The sequence below is a fragment of the Contarinia nasturtii genome, unplaced genomic scaffold (genome assembly GCF_009176525.2).
Source record: "Contarinia nasturtii isolate CC-2019 unplaced genomic scaffold, AAFC_CNas_1.1 Cnas_scaffold_187, whole genome shotgun sequence".
Taxonomy (NCBI): Eukaryota; Metazoa; Arthropoda; class Insecta; order Diptera; family Cecidomyiidae; genus Contarinia; species Contarinia nasturtii.
In genome coordinates, this window is record NW_022197544.1 from 3,017,565 (window position 1) to 3,043,939 (window position 26,375).

The window sequence follows — 26,375 nt, forward strand, 5'->3', positions numbered from 1 at the left end:
GAATAAAGAAAAAAAATACCCATATACACAGATCACTTGATTTACTGGTTTAAGCATGAATATGCACCAGTATGCCACATAATCACTAGTCGTCAATTATTAAACCATAATTTACCGAACATGTGAAGAGCAGATCGCCGATTTTGGGACTTTTATTCGACTATAGTTTGCTTTTATTACGTTCAACATAAAAGATCAACACAAACGAAAGCATTGAATAATAATAAATATGAATGTGAATGCACCAGTACAATTATGTTGAATCAAACGAAAGAAATAGCAATATAATGGCTTGACAACTTATAACAGCTGCAAAGACTAACAACAGCAACAGCAACAGCAACAGCGGCGGTAACCACATCCATTGCAAAGTAAATCGAAAGAGCAAAGAAGAAAGAAATCGTTAACGAACACCAAAAAAGCAAACATAAACAAAAACGAACAGACTTAAAAGAAGAAAAAGTGGGGTTTATTTTTGGTCGGTTTGTACAAAAAGCCCCTCTATGTTAGTAACTCGATCATTTCTTCGTTTAAAGTGAAAGGAGAAGTTACAGGTAGATAAATATTTTTTTTTTTTTCAAGTAGTGCTCAACATCACTTATATAGAATAAGTATTAAAACCAAGTAAAAAAAAAAAATAATAACAATGTATTGCAGAATGCAAAAGCGTTCACCTTAAATAAAGGCAACAAGAAAATCCATAGAAAACGGGTACATGAAAAGTAATTACCTTTCGCCTTCAAGTTTTCGTTAAACTAAGTGAACAATCGCGTTTGCGACGTGCAAAGTGGTGACAGTAAACTTAAATCGTTAAAAAAAATTAAAAGACAACATATTATCAATCGAAACAAGCAAACATTAATGTTTCAATAAAATATCCGAGCCGACATTGGTGATTTTCCTTACTTGACCATGTAATTTTTTTTTTGCAACGATAATTTTTTGATAAACGCGCGCGGCAATTCACAAATTAAATGATATATCCGCAAATTGAAAGCTGTACAAATATTGAAAATGAATTCAAATTCATGGCAATATTTAGGCATAAAAGCAAACAATAAAAAGGAACGGTTATACCAATGCCGTTTTAAAATTTAAAAAAAAAACCAAGTGTAAAGCAATAAATGTGTAAAGTGAATTCAACCACGGGTTTTTTCTCTTTTTTCACTGTTTTATTTTTGTTTGGTTTTTGTCTCATTAAATTAATATAGAGTTAGAGAGAATTCACCATTCATAAAATGGTACCTAAGGTTACGCGAAGAGTAACAAACTTGGTCTGGGTTATACATACCGTGTACAATATACGAACTAAGTTTCAGATTATTTAAAAAAACAACAACTAAAAAACCGGATTATACACTTTTGCTTTCATTCCATTTATATGTTTTAGTCGTTTTTTTTTTGAATTGAGCTTTACTTTTGTATTCAATGAGTCTTATGACTTTGGTTTGTTGTTTCAGTGATGTGATTTGTATATTTACAAATAAAGTCATGGCTTTGTACCAGAGGTGATTTTTACGCGTTTCTGAGTGCCTCTCAATATTGTATTTGCTGACGAATTTTGGGCAATAAGGCACACAGTAAAGTGCACAACAGCAATCCGGCTATTTGAGAATTAAGCAAACTGAGAGGGTCATTATTTTTGTTTTTTCTAACCATGTGTGCTTTTATTTTCGTTTTGGAGAAAACGCGGACATAGCTTGATTCGATTATTTTCAATGTTTTACAAGAAAATATTTCAGAATAAATATTATACGTAAAAAGTAATTACATCCATTAACGGACATATGATCATTTCACACACAAAAAATACTGTTAGTGGAATTGTTCAAACCTATTGATATTTTCATACAATCGTCACAACTACAGCATAATTGACATTTGATTTGTGGCGCAATGGAGCAAATGTCAACTGCGTTGTTGTAGTGAAGATCGTATGAAAATACCAATTGATATTTTGATAACTGTTGGTAAATTGCAATATAATAATAATATTTATTCGCCGCCAACCTTAGCTGAATCGAAATATGAGTGTATACATGGTGGATATAACAACACAACAGAACTGTCCACGAACGTTCGTTTGTAGCGTTTTTTAATTTACATTTTGTTCGTTCGTTCGTGGAATTGTGTTGCGTTCGTTCGTTCGTAGAAAACCAAATGATCGGATTGTTCGACTCCACAAGACCGAAGCGATTCGATGGCCTAAAGTCCAAATCCCGTAGAATTCGGCTGGTCCATGGATTCTAATTCAAACTGAATTGTTTCATTGAATCTCATTATGGAAGTTCTGAAGTACAGGCCATATCCCGGGTGTTGTTTGCTTATTTTTCACGATTTCTCATTGGAAAAGGGAGAAAAATCGACTTAAAGTTTTTCCTATTTCCATTCAGTACTGCAATACTTCTTTATATACGTACTTTTTATAACGTATTCGTTGTTCGTACGAACAATCTGAACAACGAATGAACAATTCGAACATTTGATTTTCTGGATGTATATTCGAATGTCCGCACATGTGAAAGTCGAAACTGGGGACTAGGTTTAAATAATTGTACCAAAAATGTACTTAATTGTACCGCAATTTATTTTTAATTGTACCTTACTCGTTTGGCTAATATTTGAGGTTCAAATTTCGGGGTACTTCAATTTGCCGGTCAACTAGCCAAAATAAAACTCAAAGATATTTCTTAAATTTTTATGGCTGATAATAATTGTACCAAAAATGTACTTAATAGTACCGCAATTTATTTTTAATTGTACCTTACTCGTTTGGATAATATTTGGAGCCCACATTTCGGGCTAACTCAATATTGTGATAGAATGACGAAAACAAAACTCAAAGATATTTTTTAAAGTTTTATAGCTGATAATAATTGTACCTAAAATCTACGAACGAACGCAACACAATTCTACGAACGAACAAACGAATGAACAAAATGTGATTTAAAAAACGCTACAAAAAATTCTACTCACCTACGGGCTCCGCCCCTCCGTACTACTGTACTCTTACAAACGTACAACAAGGCCACACAACTCAAGCCTAACCATAGCTTCTGACCCTGAGCTCCAGGGGTCGGAGGGGTTGGGTTACTCCCCAATTGCCATTGCTGATTTGATGCTTTATTACTGTACGTTCTCTTTTTAAATCATGTTTTATAACCATAAACGTAATTTTATCTGGTAGTCCGTTCAGCGACTAAATCCAATAGTTCAGCAATCGTTTTCGCTTGAAACGAAGAGAAATTCTTTCGATTTGCTAGAGATTTTCGCCGAAAAAAGTGATATAAGAAACAGAAAAAAACGCTTTTTCGCCGAGAAAATGCTTTCGATCTGAAAAATTGTGCTCGCACCGAGCTCATGCCCAAACTGTCACTCAACTAACACCACAACAGAATTCAGTGTAATCTATACTTAGCGCTAGATGCGCTACATTCTTGCATTTTATACAGTCTCTTATGAAATATAATTGTAGTATTGATTGTGTTCCTTGAAAATCATTTTTGGTAATTCCCGCATGTTCTCCATTCATCATTCATTATTACCACTGAATGGCCAAGTTTTTTGACGCTGATCAAAAATTTACACGATTTCGGACACCTTTTTCCTCTCTTTATTCCAAATGAACGATTGGCCGGCATCTCCGATCATCTCATTGACGTCTTATTGTTGTCTTTTTTCAAAATATCTCACCTCAAGAGCCGTTTCATCAGGTGTTTTCTGAACGTGTCCGACGCATTATAGCCGACGTTTTTACATTCGGATCGATGCCAATATTTCTTGCCTTCAAGATTGTCCGGCTGTGAACCCATATTTTCATTTCATATTTGCTTTGGTTTGGTGTACAGTACTGATACGGAAACACTATTGGTCACACTTTGATTGTTTTCTCATTTGATTGATTTTATCGACGATGAACAACAAATTCTAAAGATTTGCTGGATAATTGCTGGATCTCTATATTGTCTTTCGATGATTTATATTTAGCTAGACTTGGCTCGTTTGTCAGTACATTTTTATACCAAGAAAAGGAATCATTCACATACTTTTTAAATGGTAATCGCACAACAGCACAAGAGCAGATTATTTTCGGTGGGCAAAGTTTGGATTGTGCCAGAATATTTCGTGAATAGTATTCTATTGTTTGGTATCACTGTGAAAAACTTCTATTTGACATTGCATTTTATCGAACAACCACAATGATTCAAACCAATTTTTGTTGTCGCCATCCAATTGCAATCAGATTACGCAATAAAAGGTCGGCCTTTTTTTTGCTCATTACCATTTGTTAAATTGAATCGGTGCAAACAGTTTGGCATTTTGGGTGTCGATTCCATCGAATCTTTGAACATTTTTTCGATTGCGGTACCAGCATACCTCAAGTCGATCTTCACGTCAAGTGTTCAGATTGTCTCTTTTCATTACTTGGCCGTTTGACTAAATGTTTCTACCATAGCACAGAACGTTGGCGGTATGGGATATCGGCTGTTAATGTTGTCAATATTTTTGAAGCATTCAATATAGAAGTTTCGAGGATCTCGTCGCAAAAAGAACTGATCATTATCAAGTGCTTCATTCATTTTGAATAAAATCAAAAGTGATGCCAGGCCAATGAGGCAACTTCCGTCATTTGAACACGCTCATACTCGGGTTAAAGAATTTTATTGCAAAGAAATTATCTTGTTCATTTTCATTTTCGCCATCGTCGTTGTTATTTTTTTCTTCTTTTTTCGAAATTCGAACTTGTAGATTTATACATAAAGCAAAGAAAAATAAATAAATAAAATAAAAATGTTCTTTTGTAGATTTTTAAATAAAATTACGCAAATCCCTTTCCAAATGAATACAAATGAAACGATAGAGTTCACATTATGTTGTCAAACGAAATATTATTATTTTGGACTACTGCACATAATCTCCGTTTCATTTGACACGAAAATGATCACCAAAATGGGTCACAGCATTACATTTTCCAACATTAAAATGTATTAAAAACGTTAACAACATTTTTGTGTGCTTACGGCCGATAAAATAAAATGGAAGATAAAAAGCGAGATATAAGATTGGAAATAGAACGAAATTCGTTTTGTGAAGGATTCCTTCTTTCATCGCTTGTGCATATTTATATTTATGTCTTTATTGTTGGTATGGGAACAATATTCCTTTTCTTGTGTGATGAGCGCCAATCATGTTGGAACATAAATATACACTCATATTCGCTAGTTAACATTCATGAAACAAATGTTTTTATGACTATTACACGGGAATTATGCACGCTGTTAACTGTTCTGATTATATACATATGAAATACAGATTTCAGCATCAATTCAAAAGTGTCTTTCTTTTCTTCAGTAAGTGTCATTTATTTACCAAAATACTTTATCAAAACCATTGAGTGTAACACTGGCCGTTCGCATATACGTATTATAGGTGTAGATTTATAGAATCGAGCTTATAATTCTTTTCGATTTCTATTAGGAAACCATTTAATGTGCATGCATTGCATTTTTCTATTTCTCATTGTCCAAAGTCGGTGAAATAAAAAATTCGACACAGTAAGTGTGTCTACGGAGCCGAAAAGCAGTTCAATATATGAGTTATTTTCAACACGAATCAATGCAATAATTTACAATTGTGATAACATAGTGCAATTAACTTAGTTAATGGTAGCTTCGATTCAAAAACCATTATAGATCATAAATAATTGAATTCCCATTTGCGAATATTTGTTTTGCAATTTTCTTGTTCGATTTTTTCATTCAATACTACCAACGTAACACTATTTAATTAAAATTCAGACGTTGTAACAACAACAAAAGTTTCACGAAAAACAACCAAAACACCAATAATAGTACATTATTAGATTACGCTTTTTCTCTCTTTTTTTTAAATGAAAGAAAAATCAATTTCGATACTTAGCAAATGTATAAAAATGTTTATGAATACATATCGAATTTTTAAAACAATATTCCAAATCGAATTATCAAAAAAAAAAAAAAAAAAAATCATAAGAAAATGTTTTATTTTATATTATGTTTTGATGTGCAGTGCTATGTTGTGTTGTGTTGTGTTGTGTTATGTTGCACTGTGTTAAATTAAGTGTGCCACTATGCGGGAGTCCATTTGTTAGTGGGGGATGTTTAATACTGCTGTGGCCAATGAGTATCTTTTATAGTATGTGATGTAAACGATTAAACAGAGATTTAAAGTCAATGGCTTTTATTCATTCATTTTCTTATTTGGTGTATAACAGAGTATATTCTATTTTGCGACGGAAAATTATTTGACTTCCGTTTTTAGTGTAAATTTTGAGGCGGCTCCTTTGGCCGTTAACGTGCCTTAAATCTCTTTTATCTAAAGAGTAAGTGAATATGGTGAACATCTGCCTATATTGCGTAATTATTGTTTATATTTAAACTTTAATAATCTCAAATTGAATGCTAACTTAATTGAGATTGCAGTGAACAATGGTAAAATGAAAGCGAACGTTGTAAAAAAACAAAATTTCACAGCAATAAGAATGCGTGCTCACACCCATCACTGAAATGCGCTTTTCAATGTACGGAATACAAAATTCCAATCGAAATTGAAAATCAAGACAACAAAAAAGAAAACGAATGAATCAAAGAGCGCTAATTGTTGATAATTCATCTCACACTATCTCTGGCTCAATATATATTTCACCACAATGCACGCTTCATGCATTCAATTTACAAACTCTTTTTTCTCCTTGCACTATTTACTAAATTTTTATTTTTCGTAATATATTTCTTCTTTTCTTTCGATTTTTTTCGCATGCCGTGTTGTATTCAAAATGACAAACGTACGCTTGACTCTTTTTTTTTCAAAGATTCGTTTTGTGATTTCTTCAATATTGAAGACATGAGGAGAAAACGCACAAGTGATGTTATATAGCTCTTAATGACTGGAACTGATTTGTTTTCTTTATCTAAAAACTCAATGAACTTAATTCAGTGTAAAATCATAAATAAAACCACATAAATATGGTCCACATACACAAAATTATATCGAATTAAAAATATTTTCACACTCATAGCTGGCAAGAACTTGAATCAAATCTAACTTTTTTTCATATAATAACAACAATACATGCTACATCAACTACACAAAAGCGTAAAGATACGCATTCAAAAAACGATATAAAAATAATAAAAAAATGACAAAAATTACATGATAATTCATGAAAACAATTGAAATTGAAAATAAAAATGTACGATGGAATGAGAGATGGAAACGAAAACTCATTCAATTCATAATTCGAATGTGATTTATAAATGTCCAAAATACGTGGCAAATGATGTGCGATATGTATTGAAAGTAAACAGGCCATGGTGATGCCAATACCGCAACCACACGACACCGTCAGTGTTCTCTATATACCCAGCATAACAAAATGTCAATTTTATTTTAAATTAATAGAGTCAAATGTGTTTTTTCCCTTATTTCCCAACCATTTTGCATTCATAAAACCATGTCAATAAAGCGATGCAAACGAAAATGCCACGAACTTGAGTCATGTATAGTAGTTTGACAATTAGCGAAAGAAACAAAAGCTCATGAATAAAATATAAATTCGAATAAAATAGGTGTCATTATGCGTACAAAATTAACGTTGTAAATGGCAAGTAAAAATCAAAGCCCGAACTCGACGGAAAATTAATATGCTGCAGAAACAATGCCACAATGCCATCAAGAATAATGAATATTGAAAGCAAATGGTCGAAAAACAAAGTCAACTTTTGAGTAAAAAGAATAGAGTGAATAAGGAAAAAGAATCGACAAAAGAAAAGAAAATGCCAAGCGAAATGTGTATTGCCAAAATGCAAAACAGAACATAAGAAATAGCCAGTGTTGACATCAGAAAATATATACATTTTCATAGTCACGTGAAAAAGTACTTGTTCGAATCTACGTCATTATCAACATGATTTTCTGAATCTGAATACAACTGACGCCCGTTGATATTGCTAACTATAATTGAATTTCTATTTCATTATGGGAATTTATTTAAGATCATTATCCAAATTTCAAATGTATGTTTTATATGCGCACACATTGATTTCCACCTTCTTGAAATGGCTGTGCCTGACAGCACAATGAACAGTTTTGCTGGAAAACTTTCCGCTCTGACAAAATTGTTCACAAAGTATGTATAAGAGGCTTGATTTAATAAAATCGATCGTTTACGAGAGACTGCTGCTGTTCTACTATGCGAATAGTAAAATAATGTTGAGACAACTCAAATTCAAACACGACAAAAGTTTTTCTTTGTTTATAGTTTATAAATGATTCCAACCAGACGCCAATATTTAATCACAGTTTTTGGAAACTTTGTCTCTGACCAAAAACTGGTATAGAACATTACCAAAAAAATTTCTTGCAACATTTTGTGGTAAAAGCAACGACCGTTTTTGACCGTTCACCGTATTCCTACCGATTCCTACCGTTAATTCTTCGTAGAATTTCCTGTCCTTTTACAATTTTCGGTTTCATATCTTGTGTTTAAATAGAGTTTTTACTATTAATTGCAATTGTGTTGTTTGATTGACAGCAACACAAAGTGAAATTAGTGCAGATAAAATATTTTGGATGAAAAACGTTAGCCGTCAAATTCAGAAATTAAACAAACAATTTATCATGATACAGATACTTTTTCGGGTCATAGAAAAGATAAGCAAATATTTTGTGGTTTATCACTGTTTAGTATAAAAATTATATTTTTGTAGTAATCGAATTACTTTTCATCTTTGAATATACAATTTCACTTTAATTTTTTATCGCTGCATGGAATACGAATGAAAAAAATGGAATGACTGATTTGCATTGTATTATTATGCGATTTGACATTGTACCTTTATCACAATACAACAAACTGAATTCTATATTATCCGTTATGCGTATTTGAAATCAACAAACCGTGAATCTATTATGATTACATCTATAAGTGATGTAAATCTACAAGATTGTCATAGTCGCTGTCGTCATATATTACAGAAACTGTAATTATTTTCGAACTTTCAATTTCATTCAACTAACAACGACAACTTATAAGTGAGTTGCCATTTTCTTGGAAAATACAATATCTTATGACTATTTTTCCATCTCAAAAGCGGAACAAATGATAAATAATAAATGATGATAAGACAGAAAGCAATAACATACCATAACACACATGTATAAACGAAGCAAAACATAAATTAAAATCAAAACAAGCCGAATGAACGAAGCCAGTGAGAAAAGAGTGAAAGAGGTTAAGTGGAGAGAAAAAAAATGCAGTGCATATACAAAACTTGTAAGCAATAAATAGTCTATTTTTGTAGACAGTATATTTTTCTATTTTTTCAAACACGCCTTTACTAGTGTGGTTGTGTTTTCGCATTTCTCAATAGGTCAGTTAACCAGTATCGATATAAAGCACACATGTTTCTGTGCAGCTACCTTTCAGTGGTACTTTCTGCTGTGTGTGCGCACCATCATAAAGTTTCGTTCATTTCGTTAGGAGTTCGATACACTCTCTGATATATTTTTTTTTTATCAAAATGTGATCGTATGGGAATGTACAATTTAGTTATATTTGAATGTGTGAACGGTTAAAGTGCATTACTGCAATTAAACACAATCATAGATACGAGCAAATTAAAATGAGAAAAAAAATGATAATTAAGAAATAAAGTCGGCAGCATTGGCAACAGAAAAAACGTACTCGCAGAATGGAAAAATCGATTTCACATTAAAGTATATTGTATCGCAATTGCCCATTTGCAATAGATCAATGGATTGTCTTGAAATCCAACATACTTTTCCATCAAACAATTGCGCGTCATGTAATTACATTCAGCACAAAGATGAAGCTATCGTTGAATTGTGACTTATATCAAAATTTACACGCACACGAATAAAGTCAAACGAATAAAAAGGAAACTGAGAAATGTACAAGAGCGTACGTATGTTGTTTTGTATGTTGTTGTCTTAATGTCTGTCACGTGAAAAGAAAAGAAAAAAAAAAGAAACAACAACAACTTTTATGGCAAAAGCAAATCGAAGTGCAAAGCATAGAGAGTACCGAGAGCGCAAAGAGAATAAAAAAATAATGGAGAATGAAGGGGCAGAGAGAGAGAGAGAAAAAGCCATGGAAAAAGCGAACAAGACAGAAAACATAGCGAAAAACACACATGCAATATCCATTGATTTTCTTTTAGTGACAGCTTAACAACACCCAACAAGACCAAAAATCTGGAGATTTCTTTTTCCATGATTTACAGGGCTATGTCGTTAGCATTATTGTATGTGCATGTGTTCGTTTATGAGTGATACTTTTTTTGCTTTTCGCTTTTCTTCTCCTCCTCATTTCCTTTACACTTTTCACCATAGGATGCTTTTCCTTTATGCTACTCTCGTCTTTCTATGGATGACTTAATCATGATTTCAGTTTATCTTGTGTTAACGTTGCGAATTTATTGTTGTATTACGATAACAATAGTTCGCTCCCCTGTATATTGGCCATTGTGCTTGATGCATTATATTTTTCAAGAGCTTTATTCGAATATATTCTTTTTTTATATAGAATATTCAATGCACTCTGTAGCCATCGCATAAGTAAGATCAAATGACAAAGAAAACAAAATCAACGATAACAACAAATAGTTTTAGAAGTTACTATTGTTTTGGAAATTATATGCTAAGCATTATTTTATCTAAACCAAATTGTGGATGGAAGAATAATTCCGGTATTGTGATGGCAGTTTTGTGTTTTTGTGTGTCACCTGATTCTATATCTCGCAGAAGTTTACAACAATGATTATGTGGATCAGAGGAAAAATAATTCATTTTCAATACGAAAAATAAATGAATGAATTGCACGAATGATAAGACAGAGGAAGAACATTGAATGTCATAACTTTTATCTGAAAGGTGGTCATCAAATGCATCATTCTCACAAAGTTTTGAAATGCTGGAACATTTTGCAATTTACTTTTTTGATTGCATAGATCTCAAAATACATATAGATACAAAAGATTCAATGCGTACCCTTTTACTGGGAGTTTCACATCCAAATCATATGCACGATACGTTTTTTTGTGTTTGATTGCTGTAAAGCTAGGTTAACGAAAACAATAACGACAGCATCAGCAACAAAATTGTGACGACACAGACGGCATAGATACGAACACGAATACAATTTAAAAGAATCATATTGAAAATTTCCAAATGCAAATGTATTGCTCTGATTGCGTAATAGCATTCGTTTTAGATTTGGTTGAATATATCTCTTCCATCCTTTCTCTTCATTTCTCCTTTTCTCCAATTTTCTGTGGCCGCATTTTGTTGTGCATGTGTGAATATAACTTATATATTTGCATTTTATAGTGTAAGTGTGAACAGTGAGCCCATACACTGTGGAACACGGTGGAACTGCTAAACAAAAGATAACCTAGTGCTGCTTGTAAGCTGTAAGTGGAGCGTTAAAACACGTTTAATTATGCAATGCAAATTGATGCACAGCATCCGGTTACTTATCGAAACTGCAAACACTTGATTTTTAGTGTTCAATGAGATGTGTACGCGTATTCTTGATTGTTGTGTAAAATGCCTGCGGCCACTTATAGAATTGATTTTGCATTTTGTGATATCCAATAATCTACACAAACCAGCGCATCTACGCAAATAACTTTTTTCTTCAATATTCATGTTCACTCTTATGTAGTCCGTTCACCTGGAAACTAAATATGAATATTTATTCTGGTGGCAAAACTCTCACACTCATTTGAACATATAACATATTATTTAACACACACACAAATTGGCAGAGACAGACAGACAGAGAGAGAGAGAGAGAGATACGCACGCACATCACAGATATGATAAAAACTTGTAGTTATCAAAAAATGCATGCCAATAGATACGAATAGATCTATGAAATTAGCAATAACATGATGAACAAAAATTGAAATTTGTACATTGCTCTTGTTTATACACTTAAGCTTTTCCGCCACCGAATTTCGAGATAAATGATGCATATGTTGTTCTTCATTTGGTGCCATCACTCGCACATAAGACTCGCTATTACTTTTCAGCTGCCTGCGTATTATTACCAAACGCTGCTCTGTGTGTACATATTATTCAACTTCCATAGAAAAAAAAAAACATGATTTTGGATTTAGAGGATTACTTTATCTATTCATTTCGTTCAGCTATAACTATTGGTTATATTGCTCACTTATACTTTGTTTCTTTTGATTGTTGTGCCACATTTGTTCAATTTGATTAAGGGTAGAAGATCGTCCCTTCCATTTTGAGACTAATCCAACAGCTATATATATACCGTATTTATTTCTGCGGCAGGTCGGAAGAAAAGTTTAATATCGAACATTTTGGCTTGTTTTTTTCGGCATAGTTTTTGCTGCTTAATTGTAGTCAGTCGTTATATATAGAACAAAAATAGCAATACAATGATGAATTGTCAATTATAAACAAAACACACACAAACAATTTTTTGGCCTTTTAAATTAAATTTGTGTATTTATGCATGTCAATGTTTGTGCTAATTACCAGAAATATTATGTTAATTGTATTGGCATTACATTTTGTTGTTATGATTTCTGCTCTCAATCAAGGATTTTTTTTTTCACCAATAATTGCAAGATTAATAATTCGTTCGATCAAAGTTCGGTCTATTGATCTGACGGTATTAAAGCTGGTGTCACTTTTATATATTTCATGTTTGCTTCCCTATTTCAATGATATGTTTCAATACAAAACAAACAAGATTTCATCTTCTATCCTGCTCTTTACTTAACGAGATTTATAGTGAAAATATCGAAAAATAACATAAGGAAAAAGTAGAAGGACAAAAAGAAACCAGAGCACTAACTAAGTTTACGGCTGTGGTTGTGAATTTTTGTAAGTTGAAATGACGAAAAAAACGTCACGTACTACACATCGGTATCGCCATATAATATTTATTTAACTTTTAAATAAAATTCGTTCCAATGTATGCATTTATCTGTACGCAATCAAGATAGTGCTCAAGCAGATATAGAGAGAGAACGAGAAAGTATGTGTGCGGTCGATTTCAAAAATGCTGGAAGTGCAGTGCATGTACATGCATAAAGCTAAAATGTTCACTGAAATACATGCAAAATAAGTAAAGATGGAAAAATTGTTTTCAATGTAATCATTTAACGAAAGCTGAAGTTTCATTTCGCTTTTCTTAATGGATTTTTGTTCGCTGCGTAAATATTTTTCGTTCACTTGCTAACCGCTTCCTCTTGAAGTGTTCGCGCATTTTATGATGTCTCCATAGTTTAGGCGAAAATTTTTATTTATGCATTTCTCGTGGATCTCTCGTTTTCCAGAGAGAGAGAAAGGAGGGGAGGGGAGGGAAGAGATACGTTCACACTCATTTGATACGTTCCTTTCCTCGTGTCCATATTAATTCATGCAAACAATGTTTGCATAAAATGTGAGTCACACCCAGCAACAACAATGACCGAACCCTATTCATATGCACACTTAATATTACCTACATGCAATCAATTTCAATGAATACCACTTTTAATCGTACCAACAATATTTTCAGTTTTTCTCTTTCTCGTCTTTTTCATTCGATTAAAAAAAAACATTTTCTATCATTTGCATAATAATCGCCGTCATCGAACAACAAACTCGTAATTGGAAAATATTACGTGTTTCAAATAATATCTATTTATTTAATCAATATTTCCCTTATTACTCGTGTTCGGCAGAGAAAATAAAAAAAAAATTAAAAAAGATGTGCAAATTCGGTGCTGGCCAGCTTGACGCCAATCTATCCACCAACGCATTTCTTTGGCATTTGATATTCAAATAGCCTTATATTTTCAAATTACGGTGACTTTATGGGCTCATTCACTTGCAATTAATTATTGGTCCATTATTACTGAAGTCTTTTATTTGACGTTGTAATATTTTCCTGTATGGATTTTTGTTGAATGTACGAATCCGCTGTTTTGACAATCAAAGCAATTGCATTAGTAATAATTATACTGCACTTCAATACTCTACAATAACTTTTAAAAACACAAAAGAAAACATTTCGAGTATTGAATGATGTTTCCCCTTTTTAAAAAGATTTTTAGCTACATAGAATTAAAAGGATTTACTCAACTCAAAATGTTGTTGTCCATTCCTAAAAATATCTTTAAAAAAACAGATGTTATGTGTTGTAATTTGCATCGTTTCGCACAGTCAGATCTTATTAACTACATAGTCAGAGGTCACCGCGATGATTGCGACAATCTTATGCGAAACGATTTGATACTTTTTGAAGAGAAAAACTTCTTTTGTGCGCCAAATTATTATTCGTTACTTAAAATTCCAAAATCAAAGAAATTTAATCTCGGCTTAAAATGATCATTTTCAATTTTTGTTCTCTCCGAAATCTTCAAAGCAGCCACGGCTGATCGTGTTATCGAATTGTTAAAAATTACAAGCAACACACACTCACATACACATACGCGAATACATACATAAATAATACAAGAGAAATATTCATTCCACAAGACTCGAGACATTGCCATCACTAATGCTATCTTATGTTTATTCAAGCGATCTTTTTTATGTTATGATTCGTTACATTGAATGAAATCACCAATTTCAAATAAAATGTTACTGGATTTAAATTATTTTGAACATTCAAACTAATCTTCTTTGCTTATCTTTTGAACTCGCCGAAAAAAATGTCTTCTTTTTGTGAAGAATTTTATTTCTCTTTTTTTAGTTTTGCTTTTTCACTTGAAATTTGAGAACTCACATGATTATTGTGAACTCTCAATTATTTAGCTTGATGTTGTTTTTGGTCCCACCATCGCAGACAAAAAATTTAAAATTTCAGGAAGTGGACTATATCGCACATCAACTTACCGCAGATTTCATGAAATTCAAGATAAATATTAATTATATTATAAAGAAAAATATAAAAATAGCGATGAAAAAAAAAACAACAAACAACAACGAAAGCAAACCCTGTAAACAACAACAATAAATATTACCGGCAGAGTGTCGCCTCTTATTTAAATCTTATATAACGAACGAGCACATTGTCTCACTTGTACGCCTCTTTCTTTCTCTCGTTATTTCATTTGTGATTTTTATTCCGTTAATAATAAGCGATATCATAATGCTCCATTGGAATGCGAAACTGGTATTTCGTACGTATTTTCAACACTATTTTATTGTGTTTCGTTTTTATTCCGTTTTCGGCGGAGAACGTATAGTATGTGTGAATCACGTTGAATTGCATTTGCGTAAAGATGTATTTATATCCAATAAAATGAGTAAAAATTTATGTATTTTGTCATTTCATATTAAAAACAACAAAAAAAAGGCGAAAAGAAAACAGAAAAACATTAAAAGAAAAATAAAACGAAAGAAAAGGTGAATTTTTATGGAAGATGAAGCAAACAGACGACATCACATCACACTCGTCTCTTAATTTCGATGAATTAAGGTGCATTTAGGTGCTCAATATATTAAATTTCAATTTTCTGTGGCAATCAACTAATGTTTTGTAAAAAAAACCTTGAAAATACTTTCGTTGCAACTGTTTTATAGGTAAATCCATTTCGTATATTGGCTAAAACACTGACACTCAGCTTGACTGTCAAACAAGGTCTAAGTTTGCATTTTCAATGATTAATTATAATATATTATAAAATATATTAAAAAATTTTTTATAAAATATATTAAAATTTGATATTTATGAAAATATCAACAAACTTACTTATCAATAGAAAATATCAATTCAATATTTCGACTTCGGATGATAAACTGATAAAGTATGTTATATTTCACATAATTTGAACAAGGATAATACGATAAAAGAGCATACAACTATTGTGCTATATGAAAAGTATCGAGAACGTGAAAAGAGCAAATTAAATATTCGCATACTATTTTACTTTCATTCTCATTCTCTCGCTCTGCCCTTTTTACATTCACTTGTGTTCTGACATTTTCATTACAGTAGTTTATTTTAATCACGGAAAACAAATCAAAGCATTCAAGGCAAAAATAGAAACGACTAGTTGAGTTGCGCTTAAACAAACTGGAATGCAACACAGTTTTTGTATTCAAATGTACGATCAAATTCAGGTTAGAAACTAAATGCGGAAGTTTCGTTTCGAAACAGAAGCAAACAATATGTCGTCAGATATGCCTGGTATCAGGCAAGAATACATTCCTTGCGGTCTACAGTATAATTTACTGTCTCTGATGCATTTGATTTTTATTTTAAACTACAGTATATTATCTTTATACAATGTACGTATTGTACGAAACTACATTCGGACACATTTTTCTTGCCCAAAATTCATTCAAGTTAAAACAAATAACACACCATGAGAAGGAGACACTGCATATATCACAGAATGAAATTTTAAAAAACCACGTAAATGTATTTAGAATTGACCTGTAGATACAGGTGAATAAATGAGTAACCGCAATCTCAAGCCGATGCAATTATCAAGTAAATAAATCAACAATGAAAATCACCATCATTACATGAAAGACGGTGAATCTTTTTGCTCTTTAGCAATGGCTTTTTCTATGTCTTATTTGGTGTAGTAAATAGTTTTAGATTGTCTTTTTTGAAATGTGCGTACTTTGTCATGCAACACGTGGAATCTACATGCTCTTGTAATAAAATTCAATTATGGCATCAGGATAAAAATTCGAAAATTGAAAATTGCGTACGTTGAAACAAAATAAAAGCTTTTTTCAGTGCAACGATTCATATAAATATGGAAAGCACATGTATGGATTAACATAGCGATGAATAATGACATCGTTTTAAGTAGAATAAAAATGGAATTTAAAAAACTCTAAAAGAAACAAAAACCAAAGATTAAATTTAAACAAAGAAAAAAGTTCATAGTGACAGTCAGTATTAAAAAATATCAGTGATTTTTATCAGTTCAACTGTGTTGATGCAAAAGATTAAAAAAATCTCATTTTCCCCCTCAATATCCTTAAAATGATTTTGGTTTATACAAAATTGCTTTTGTACACTAAACTAGTTGCATTTTAATCAGTTTATGCAGATATAAGAATGCAAATAATCATAAATAATACACGGTTAATCACTTTTCTCTACACTTTTTAATATTTAATGCTAAGGCAATTTATTCAACAAATGTGGGCGAATCTTATTAATTTTATTTAAATTCATATTGAATTATAGCAACAACAAAACCACCGAATCAATAAAGATAAAAAACATACTAGGAATAAAGCGAAATCTGGTAACGCGAAGAAGAAATATAGAAAAAGAAGAAGAAGTTGACATAAACGACGTCGACATTGAATAAATAGGAGAGCAAAAGAATAAGGTTTTATTTTCAATGAAAAGTGAAAGTGTTCAAAAGATGATGATTCGCTGCATGTAAGTGATGTAATTTAATTTTATTTTATTTTAAGTTTTCGGTTTTGCATTTATTACAATTCCATCTGGATTCCATTTGCTCATTAATTTATTTGCGTAAATATTTAGGTCTTATGATCAAAACGCACACGCAATATGGCATTGTCACTTAAAAGTTGTTAATGCCGACTGTGTCAATTGGTATCCATTTGAGAAATGTATTTGTATAAACAAGCAAGTCATGAAGCAAGTGTGTACATTGGCAGTGGGATTATTTTTTTTTTTTTTCATTCACCTTTTTCCCAATTCACAATTTTGCTGAATTTTTTTCCTTTGCTTTACCATATTCACATTTTTTGATGGTGAATAAAGGGTGTTTCAATAGAAATGTTCATACTTTGAATTGAAATAAAACAAACCACAAGGTGAATTGAGTTATTGTCTTGTCTAATGACAGTGTATCTATCTAGATCTAATATATGAGCTGGTTTCAATTCAACTTTCGGTTTGACAATTTGAAGTTCGAAAATCGCTTTTGAAACACCCTTTATAAATGTACAAAAGCCTATTTCTTCGCATTAATAAAATTCGATATGAGTGCTTGTATTCAGTATTGGGTTATTTGATTGAAACGGGGAGTGTACTAGGCTCACTTTTCAGCGGTGTCCGTAGTTCCTCGTTGCTCTGGGTTTCTTTTAACCTATTGCGATATTGTGAATTCTTAAAACTAAAACGAGCAAAGACTCTGTTCAATTGGTGTGAATTTTACAAACCATATACTGCGTTACACAATGAAAGTCTGAAAGGAAAATAACAGAATACAAAGATGTACCGTATGCTTTTGTTTGTTCCTAGCAAAATGGAATAATTTTTTGCTTGTCAAAAACCCCAGGAAAATCGCATATTTTCTCAAAATTCTAGCTGGGGCGACCTATGCGAATTATATAAGAATCTATGCATACGGCCATTATTTCGAAAACGAGCCTAAGTTGTTCCTTTGAAAATTTCATCGATTTTAGGCCTAAGTCTAAGCTATAAAATGCCGCTTAGCTCATGATGTATTTTCATTCAGCCACTGTGGCGCCTCCAATTAACACACCCCGGACATATGCATATCGTTGGGAAGGTCTTAAAGTAAGCTTCCGAATAGCCTTCTTGAAAAATACTGCTTAGTTTCTTTTGAAAATTTCATCTATTTAAGCCACAATTCAAAGATAAAAAATTTGGCCGTCTTCATTATGATTTTTCATAATTTATAGAATTAAAAATCCTTATTTTCATTGTATTTGAAAATGATTAAAATTCATGTATGGCGATGTTTTGAATCTTTAATTTGGAAAATGTCTCTCACAAAATTACTGTAATTTACTGATATCAAATAAAAAACCATTGTCGAGGTGAAGAACGAGTGACGAAAACATTTGGTAGATAACTTTTCTGTGTACTGTGAATAAAAACCAAGAATTACATTGCAACTGATTTGGGGCGCTGAGTATATGTTATCTAATGAAATTATGCATAAATTCGTAACTAAATGTGCGATGAATACTTTATTGAGTAGAAGTAGGGCTTTCATTTTTGATTCTATTCGTGAAGAAGTAAGTGTGTGCGTGTGTATGTGCTTCCACTTACCTATCATGAAATGAATTCTACAGAATGATATGCCCTTTTTCATTGTGTGTGGAGTTTGTTACTACTTCCTCTGTATCTCTTTGTTTACATAGTATGTAATCTATTCCTCGTTCATTTTATTTTATTCTTTATGTTTCATTATAATGTGGCTTTCTTTGAATATCAAACGCCACATTCTTTGGCCCAATAAAAATGCAGTAACTAATAAACCATTTCATTTCTCTCCGAATGAATTATGCAATACTCACACGTTTTATTTTAGATTCAATATTGAAGACAAGAAAACTGAATACAAACCTGGCCTAGTTGCAACACTAGTACATTTTATCTATCGTCCGTTTGGATTTCAATTATTTTCATGTGCTCAAATTTTCGAGTCTAAAAAGTTTAAGTTCTCCACATCGACATACAATTTGGCATTAAAGAGAGAAAGGAAAAAATAGCCTTTGAATATCGAAGCCGAATTTCACGCCAATTATTTCTGATGTGAATTTAGCAATGCGCTAATGTCAAATATGGTTCTGTCTATAGCTATTTGCACCTTTTTCGTCTGGCAATATCAATAACACAATATTGTGTATATACCAAAATCTCCTACTATATGAATTTTGGCACGCACGTAGACACACATCTAACCAACAACCAGAAACAACATACAGAGACGTCGACAATGCCAATGGTGATGATGCTACATATTACTATGATAACGATCAAAAAGATAAATAAAAAAAGAAACATAAAAAACAAGAATATTATTATTTAAATGAAAACTGGGTACCAAAATCCAAAATTGATGTGTCATTAGTCGTGATTTTCCATTTGAATTAAAAATGAATTGAAAATTATTCTCTTCATTTATCTTCAATGTGGTTGCAAAAGCAAACATATGGTGATATTGAATGGTTCAGCTTGTGGTATGTTTCCATTCCACATTGTTTGTAATTTATTTTAACATTTTGTCATTTAAATGAAACGTACGGGTTCAAGCTATTCAAACGAATGCATTATAAATGCGTCAAATGCGTCTTCGATTATATGCCACAATGAATACATGATTTCAGTTATTAAACTTAATGTATCAATACATGCTGGGATATCGTCAAATGGTTTTCGTGCATGTAACACATAATGTGCAAAGCGTGTGTACGAGCTTATGAATGCAAAACAAAACCGATACGAATCAAAATACGGTCCACAATGCACGGTACCATACAGATGATAGAACAACAACACTTGCTAACAAGAAGTTTAGCTGCAATATACAAAACAGCAGAGAGTGAGAAGCATATATAGCAGATAGAAAAAAAGAGATGGTGAAAGAGCACTAACAAAGAAGAAGAAACATAAAACGACGAGTAAAAAAAAAATAAAAACATTCTTTGGTAAACCGAGCGAGCAACTCAGCCAACAAATGTAGATATGGTTTAATGTTAGTTCACTTCGTTCATTTCTTGCACATAATACACATTATTAAACGGGTTCAACACTCACTCACGTACATGACACATTGCCGCTATTCAAACAGCATTCTGAAGTACATCCACCATACTTAGGCATTCACTCAGCTTTCTGATTTGAGATGCAGTATACCAATTAAAATTTGCTTTTAAATTGTCAGATCACGTTGAATTCCTGATCAAGTACCAACATTTTATTGTTCTAGAAAAAGAAATTCGCATAAAGTATTAAACATAAAAATAGAAATGAAACATCGTCGGAGAGTTGAACAGACAATAACAGAAACAACGCAACAACGCCATTCAACATGAAAGTACATTCCTCATCATTTCGAAATTTGCATCTGAATTTACAATACACTTACCAATCACATATGTACGCATCGAATTGAAGCCCACTCTCTTCAAATATTTTACAAACGCTTCGGTCATGATCTAATGTTTTTTTGCTTTTGCTTGCTTGTTCGATTGAGATTTTGAATGGAATATATTCCATGTATACATAACATATATGTATGTATATTTCTCTTACGACTGCTTAAATGGCATTCCAAATGAATGTTTTGAACATTTACCTTGAGGTGAAATGATATAGCGAAAGTTCCTATATGTTTCCTTCTTTCTTGCATCTTAGTTGTCAGGCGGAATTCCAGTGAGCTCATGATTTCTAAGAATGCTCATTCATCTTTATTCAGCATTCAAGCATTTGTCCTGTATTCAAATATATAGTTATTATGTGTATATTTATAGAGGACCACACAACACACACTTTTAAAGAGATCAAACAAGAAATGTTATTATAGATGAATGTTTGAATGGCCACTTGTGGATGCTTCCATCAAAAATGCATACATGAACGAGCAAAAAAAAACTTTCCCATTGTAATGCGAAACTTTCGAAAGTGTTCAAAATAAAGCTGAAATACAATGTGTATGTATTATGCTAATGATAAAATGACTTAAATGATGTCGTTTTTTCCCTGTTAATTGGTATTTTGTGGATTTCTTGGCGCACATTGAGAGTCTATTGGTCTGTTATGTTTTTTTTTTCTGCTTGTTTCTTCGCTCTCTTTGAACACTTCCATTCAATTAAATCGTTCGGTGAAAGTGAATTTTGGAATTTTTGATTGACCTTCAAAGATCGTATGCTTCATCATGCGCGTATTCAAGCGTGATTCATGTATTAAAATTCCTTCTTCTTCTTCTTATTTTTTTCTTATGTCGTCTCTTACATTACCTTCTTGTATATTTGAAACATTTACATTAGTTATCTCGAAATTAACATTTTAACAAAACCACCATCAAGTGGTATTATATTATGAATAATAAATATATGTGCAAACATAACTAGCTCTAAGAGACCAGCAACAATAGCGGCGGTGGTGGTGCCGAAAATATATAATATAAACGGGTATTTGGATTTTCTCTTCAGAAATTCAAAGGTCATTTGCATACAGATGCGATAATTACAGTGACTGAACCAAGACCTTTCAAAAATCGCTCATTTGGAGACGGTACCAAAGCCATACTGAACTAGTTTATTAGATAATCGAAAAAAAAATCTAAAGAAACATGGATTGGACGAGAGTAAAAGTTTCCGCATCAAAAAAACGAAATATATCGCAAAAAAAGAATAAAAAAAACTTAAAGCGGAATGTAAGAAACTAACCGAGAAAATAATCGATACAAAAATGAAACGTTCTAATAAAATAACACAATAACTAACAAGCAATTTTGGGACTTAGATTTTCGAAAATTGTCAGCCTTAAATTCTCAAAATGTGGAAAATAACGTTTTTAGTGTTGAAATAAAAAATGTTTTCGATATATTAAAACATATGAAACATTTCTTATAAGTAAACAAACAATGAACTCATTGTGTCATACCTATGTATTGTGTATTCTGTCATTTCTGGTTAGAATATGCTTGCGAACTGTGCATTTATTGTACATTGACTGCTATTGTACATCTCGTTGCAACGTCAATCATGATTTGCTCGTAAGTCAATTGGACTGACTGACGGTATGGTTTGAAAAACACAAAGAAAACGTCACGCTTGTTATAATTGTGAAATCGAGTTCTTTGCAATTTCAACATTATAATATCTTTGGCCAATTGAATAGTTGTTGACATTTTTTTGGCTGGCCAGTTGAATATCGAACCGAATGTGCTTACGTTGTAATAGTATATAATACAATATGAACCGTTACATATTTGCTTCATATGTTTATTTTGGTTTATTTGCTTCTTTCATTTATTTATTGAATCCACTTTAATTTATCCATTTTTTATGTTTTTATTTTTGGGTTGGTTTTTTTAGATTTATTTTTGGACTTGTATTACTGGCGTTAGCAAAATCGGAAGACGCATACGAAATAAAGGTGAGATAGAACTGATTCACATCGGGTTTTATCCCAGTTTTTTAATCTTATTTGATGACGAATTGTTGGGATTGAATTCTTTTAACATTTTAAATGACTAAGTTCAACGTTGTTTGTTTCGAATTGTAGCAAAGGCATTTTAGAGCAATCGATTTGGACAAACATTCATTCCATTCGACAAAAAATCGGCCTGAATTAGATCCCATAACAAGTGCTTTGATTAACGCTGATGTTAGACAATCAATTGATGCAAAAAAACGTCATGCCGAATATGATTCGAGTCCTTTATCGGAAGCATCGAAGGTCGGAACAACGATTGTGACAACAACAACATCAGCTCCTGTTCAAACAACGGTTAAGTATATACCCAAAGCTCAAGATGACACAGTTGTTGTGGACTCTCTTGTAGACTCTACCTCGGAAAAGAAACAGGTATTTTTTAAAAGAAGATTTGAAACTAAACAAAACAAAACTAAATTTTGATAAAATAAACCAAAAATTTTATTTTAGACATCAAGAATTGAAGTGAAAAAAGGACCGAATGGTGTCGACTATGAATACGAGTACGTATATTACTACTATGATGATGATAAGGATAAGGATACTAAGAAATCAGCAACTGTTACCGATGATAAATCGATTGAAAGCCAAAATAATGGAAAAAATCGATACGATAAAATCAGCACGACACCAAAACCAAGCTTTGAACGTAATGAATTGCCAACATCGCGCGGCAAAGGCCGTCAATCAATTCCAGTAGTTGAAGAAACAAGCGAAGAACGTTTGCCTGTGAATACGAGATTCCCGCCGCGAAGTACAGCCACACCATCTGTTCAGGTTCTCAGCAATGTAGATGAAACAACAAAAAAGATAAGCATCAAACGTCCGAGCTTGGAATTAGTTGACAGTCAGTCATTTAATCGCGGTGAAAAAGTACAATCAAAGGGACGTATTTTGGAAAATGAATTTTCGAAAGCAAATGATTTGAAAATCAGCGAAAATCCAACCAATACACCTAGTGTAACGGAATCAGTACCACAAAGTGCCACATCAACTAGCGATAGTGAGGAAACAACCACACAGGTTATGGACAAAGTTGCATTGGATTTGTATGCACATTTAGTTAACGAAAATTCAAATATTGACTTGAGCACAAGCGTTACACCTTTCGACGAATCAAGCACTTTATCAGATAGTTTGGTAAGAAACCAATAACAATAAATCAAAACACCTGAATGATAAAAATTTATATTTATTTTTAGCCAATAACCACAGAGGAGCTCATAACAACTGAAACACTAACAACAACAACTGCTGCTTCAACTACTGAAGCGACAACAACCACAACCACAACCACAACAACCGAACCATCGACTCTCATTAATGGTCGACGTACTCCATCATTTGGCGCAGGTCAAAATCGTTTGTTTATCTTCATGGAGAGACATTTTTTGTAATCGGATCTTTAATATTTCAGGTCGTAGAAATACATTGAAAGGACGATCAAAACCAACGGAATCTAAAGTAACCTCAGAAGAACAATTAAAGGAAAGCTCTCCGCTTTCATCGGAAATTACATCGACTCAAAATAAACCCAAGAGTAAGCCGTCTTCATTACCTACATTTGCAATTAAAAGGATAAAGAAAATCTTACTTATAAATTTGAATTGCGAAATACAGATCGATTCTCGCGACCAACATTCAGCGGTCGAACACGTCCAACATCAACAGCTGTCACGTCAACCGAAGAAGACTTAAGTGTAAAATCAAGCACCAAACCAGTTAGTGTGTCCGCATCTGTACAACGAGGCCGAAGTACTAACACTTTTGATTTGTCAAAATTACACATGAATGCATTATAAATAGCTGGATATCAAATCGAAACAAGACGTTTTTTATAAAGATTTTGATATGCAACTATTTAACATGCTGTTTTTTATTCTAGAGCATTCATATGTTATTCAATTAATTGATGAAATAAAATATTTCCAAAAATTTCAGCACGAAATCGCTTCAATCTTCGATCATCAACCCCTGTTTCAGTAAGCTCTGAAGAAAAGAATGCAGATGAAAATGCAATTGATACATCTGCACAAAGTACATCAACTCAACGGCCATTACGTACGCGACCAACCTTTAATTTACGTGGAAGATCACGAGCAACGGCCTCTAGCACGGCAGCACCATTAACAGATGGTAATACTGAATCATCTGTTACCGAAGCAAAATTAGATGGTGAAGAAAAATCATCAACAGCGGCCGCATTAAAACCATCGTCCCGTTTCAATCTTAGACGACCAAATCAATTACTATCCACACGGGGCAGAATCTCTCCATTTGCCAAAGTATCTGCGTCAGCCGAACAATCGCTTGAAATAAGTAGCTCAACTGAATTAACAGCAGGAAGCAGCACATCAACAGTTGATACGAACAAAGAATCCGCTGCTGACGCTGAATCAGAACAAATTGCTGCTGAACCATCAACTACTCCACAAACTGGACTAAATCGTCTACGTAATCGTCCACGTATTCAAATACAACCAAAAGCCACAAATACTAACAAACAACCGACAGCTGCATCATATATTAATGCAAATCGAAAAGTAAATCCATTAATTTCCCGTCGAAAAATTGGCTCATCAACAACTACAGGTTAGCTCAAGATTCCGCATTAAATATATGGTAACAAAAATGTATATCTGTCTGAATTTACAGAGGAAACTCCAGCTACAGAAAACAACGAAGCATCAGAGGAAGTAAAACATCCACAAAGTGAGTTGAAAGAGGATAGTTTGGAAAATGAGGGTAATGCCAAAGAAGAAGAAGCACCACCAGCTTTAGTTGAAGCATCTTCTGAAGCACCGCGAGGCTTAGGTTTGTTTGTTGTTGTTTTTTTTTTGACGCCAAAAATTGTTTGTCTTAATGTTTGGCTTTTTATTGTTTTAGGTCTATTAGCAAATAGAAGAAGACTAGCAATACGCCGACCTGGTACAATATAGTTTAGTTTTAGTTAACAATAAAATTAACTAGAATAGTAAACGATGTTATATCTAGCTGAATATTGAATGAGTACATAGTAAATCAACAACATAGAAAAGAGTAAAGACGGCAAGCAATGTTATGATACGAACAATTGTGATTTTATTGAAGCAAACCGGCATGGACAATGGACACCATTTTCAAATAATACTCAAGCGATTAATTCTTGACATTTTGTTGACTAAAACAAATGTAAAACTCATTTAAATTTAAAAAAAAAGTAAATTTTGTTTTAAATTGTGCCACGATTCTAGCTAAAATTATAATAAAGGAAACAAATATGAAAAAAAAAACACAGTCAGTTCATTCATTTCATTTTTTGATTAGATTTCTTTTTGGTCATGAATAATAATCCATAATAATCACTGGAAATACCAGATAAAAATTCTTCAATTGAAGTTGGTTGCGTTTAACGCGTTACAATGAAAGACACAATATTTTACTCAGC

At 32.5% G+C, this 26,375-nt stretch overlaps 2 protein-coding genes across 9 annotated transcripts in view; both read left to right on the forward strand.

Moving 5' to 3' along the window:
• The window catches only part of LOC116352416 (zwei Ig domain protein zig-8), a 54,304-nt gene that overhangs the window by 14,474 nt on the left and 13,455 nt on the right, over nt 1–26,375 (forward strand). The gene's annotated exons all lie outside the window — the stretch shown is intronic.
• On the forward strand, nt 422–26,197 carry LOC116352408 (uncharacterized serine-rich protein C215.13). 4 transcript variants are annotated; one of them, XM_031784975.1, is made up of 11 exons: nt 422–554; nt 17,240–17,440; nt 22,828–22,888; nt 23,018–23,320; nt 23,399–24,088; nt 24,151–24,301; nt 24,366–24,488; nt 24,569–24,703; nt 24,890–25,540; nt 25,604–25,762; nt 25,835–26,197. In XM_031784975.1, the coding sequence occupies exons 2-11, from the start codon at nt 17,400–17,402 to the stop codon at nt 25,885–25,887; spliced, it is 2,367 nt and encodes a 788-aa protein (XP_031640835.1). In that variant the 5' UTR covers nt 422–554; nt 17,240–17,399; the 3' UTR covers nt 25,888–26,197. The 4 variants fall into 4 exon arrangements, with proteins under 4 accessions (XP_031640835.1, XP_031640837.1, XP_031640838.1 ...); XM_031784977.1 differs by lacking the exon at nt 422–554 and adding an exon at nt 601–722; XM_031784978.1 differs by lacking the exon at nt 422–554 and adding an exon at nt 601–711.

Excerpts from the sequence above, each read along its gene's own strand:
- LOC116352408 (XM_031784975.1), top strand. The coding sequence starts at position 17,400 with ATGAAAAGTGAAAGTGTTCAAAAGATGATGATTCGCTGCAT. Across the intron at positions 22,889-23,017 it reads AAGACGCATACGAAATAAAG|CAAAGGCATTTTAGAGCAAT; the intron begins GTGAGATAGAAC and ends TTCGAATTGTAG. Across the intron at positions 24,704-24,889 it reads ATCTGTACAACGAGGCCGAA|CACGAAATCGCTTCAATCTT; the intron begins GTACTAACACTT and ends CAAAAATTTCAG.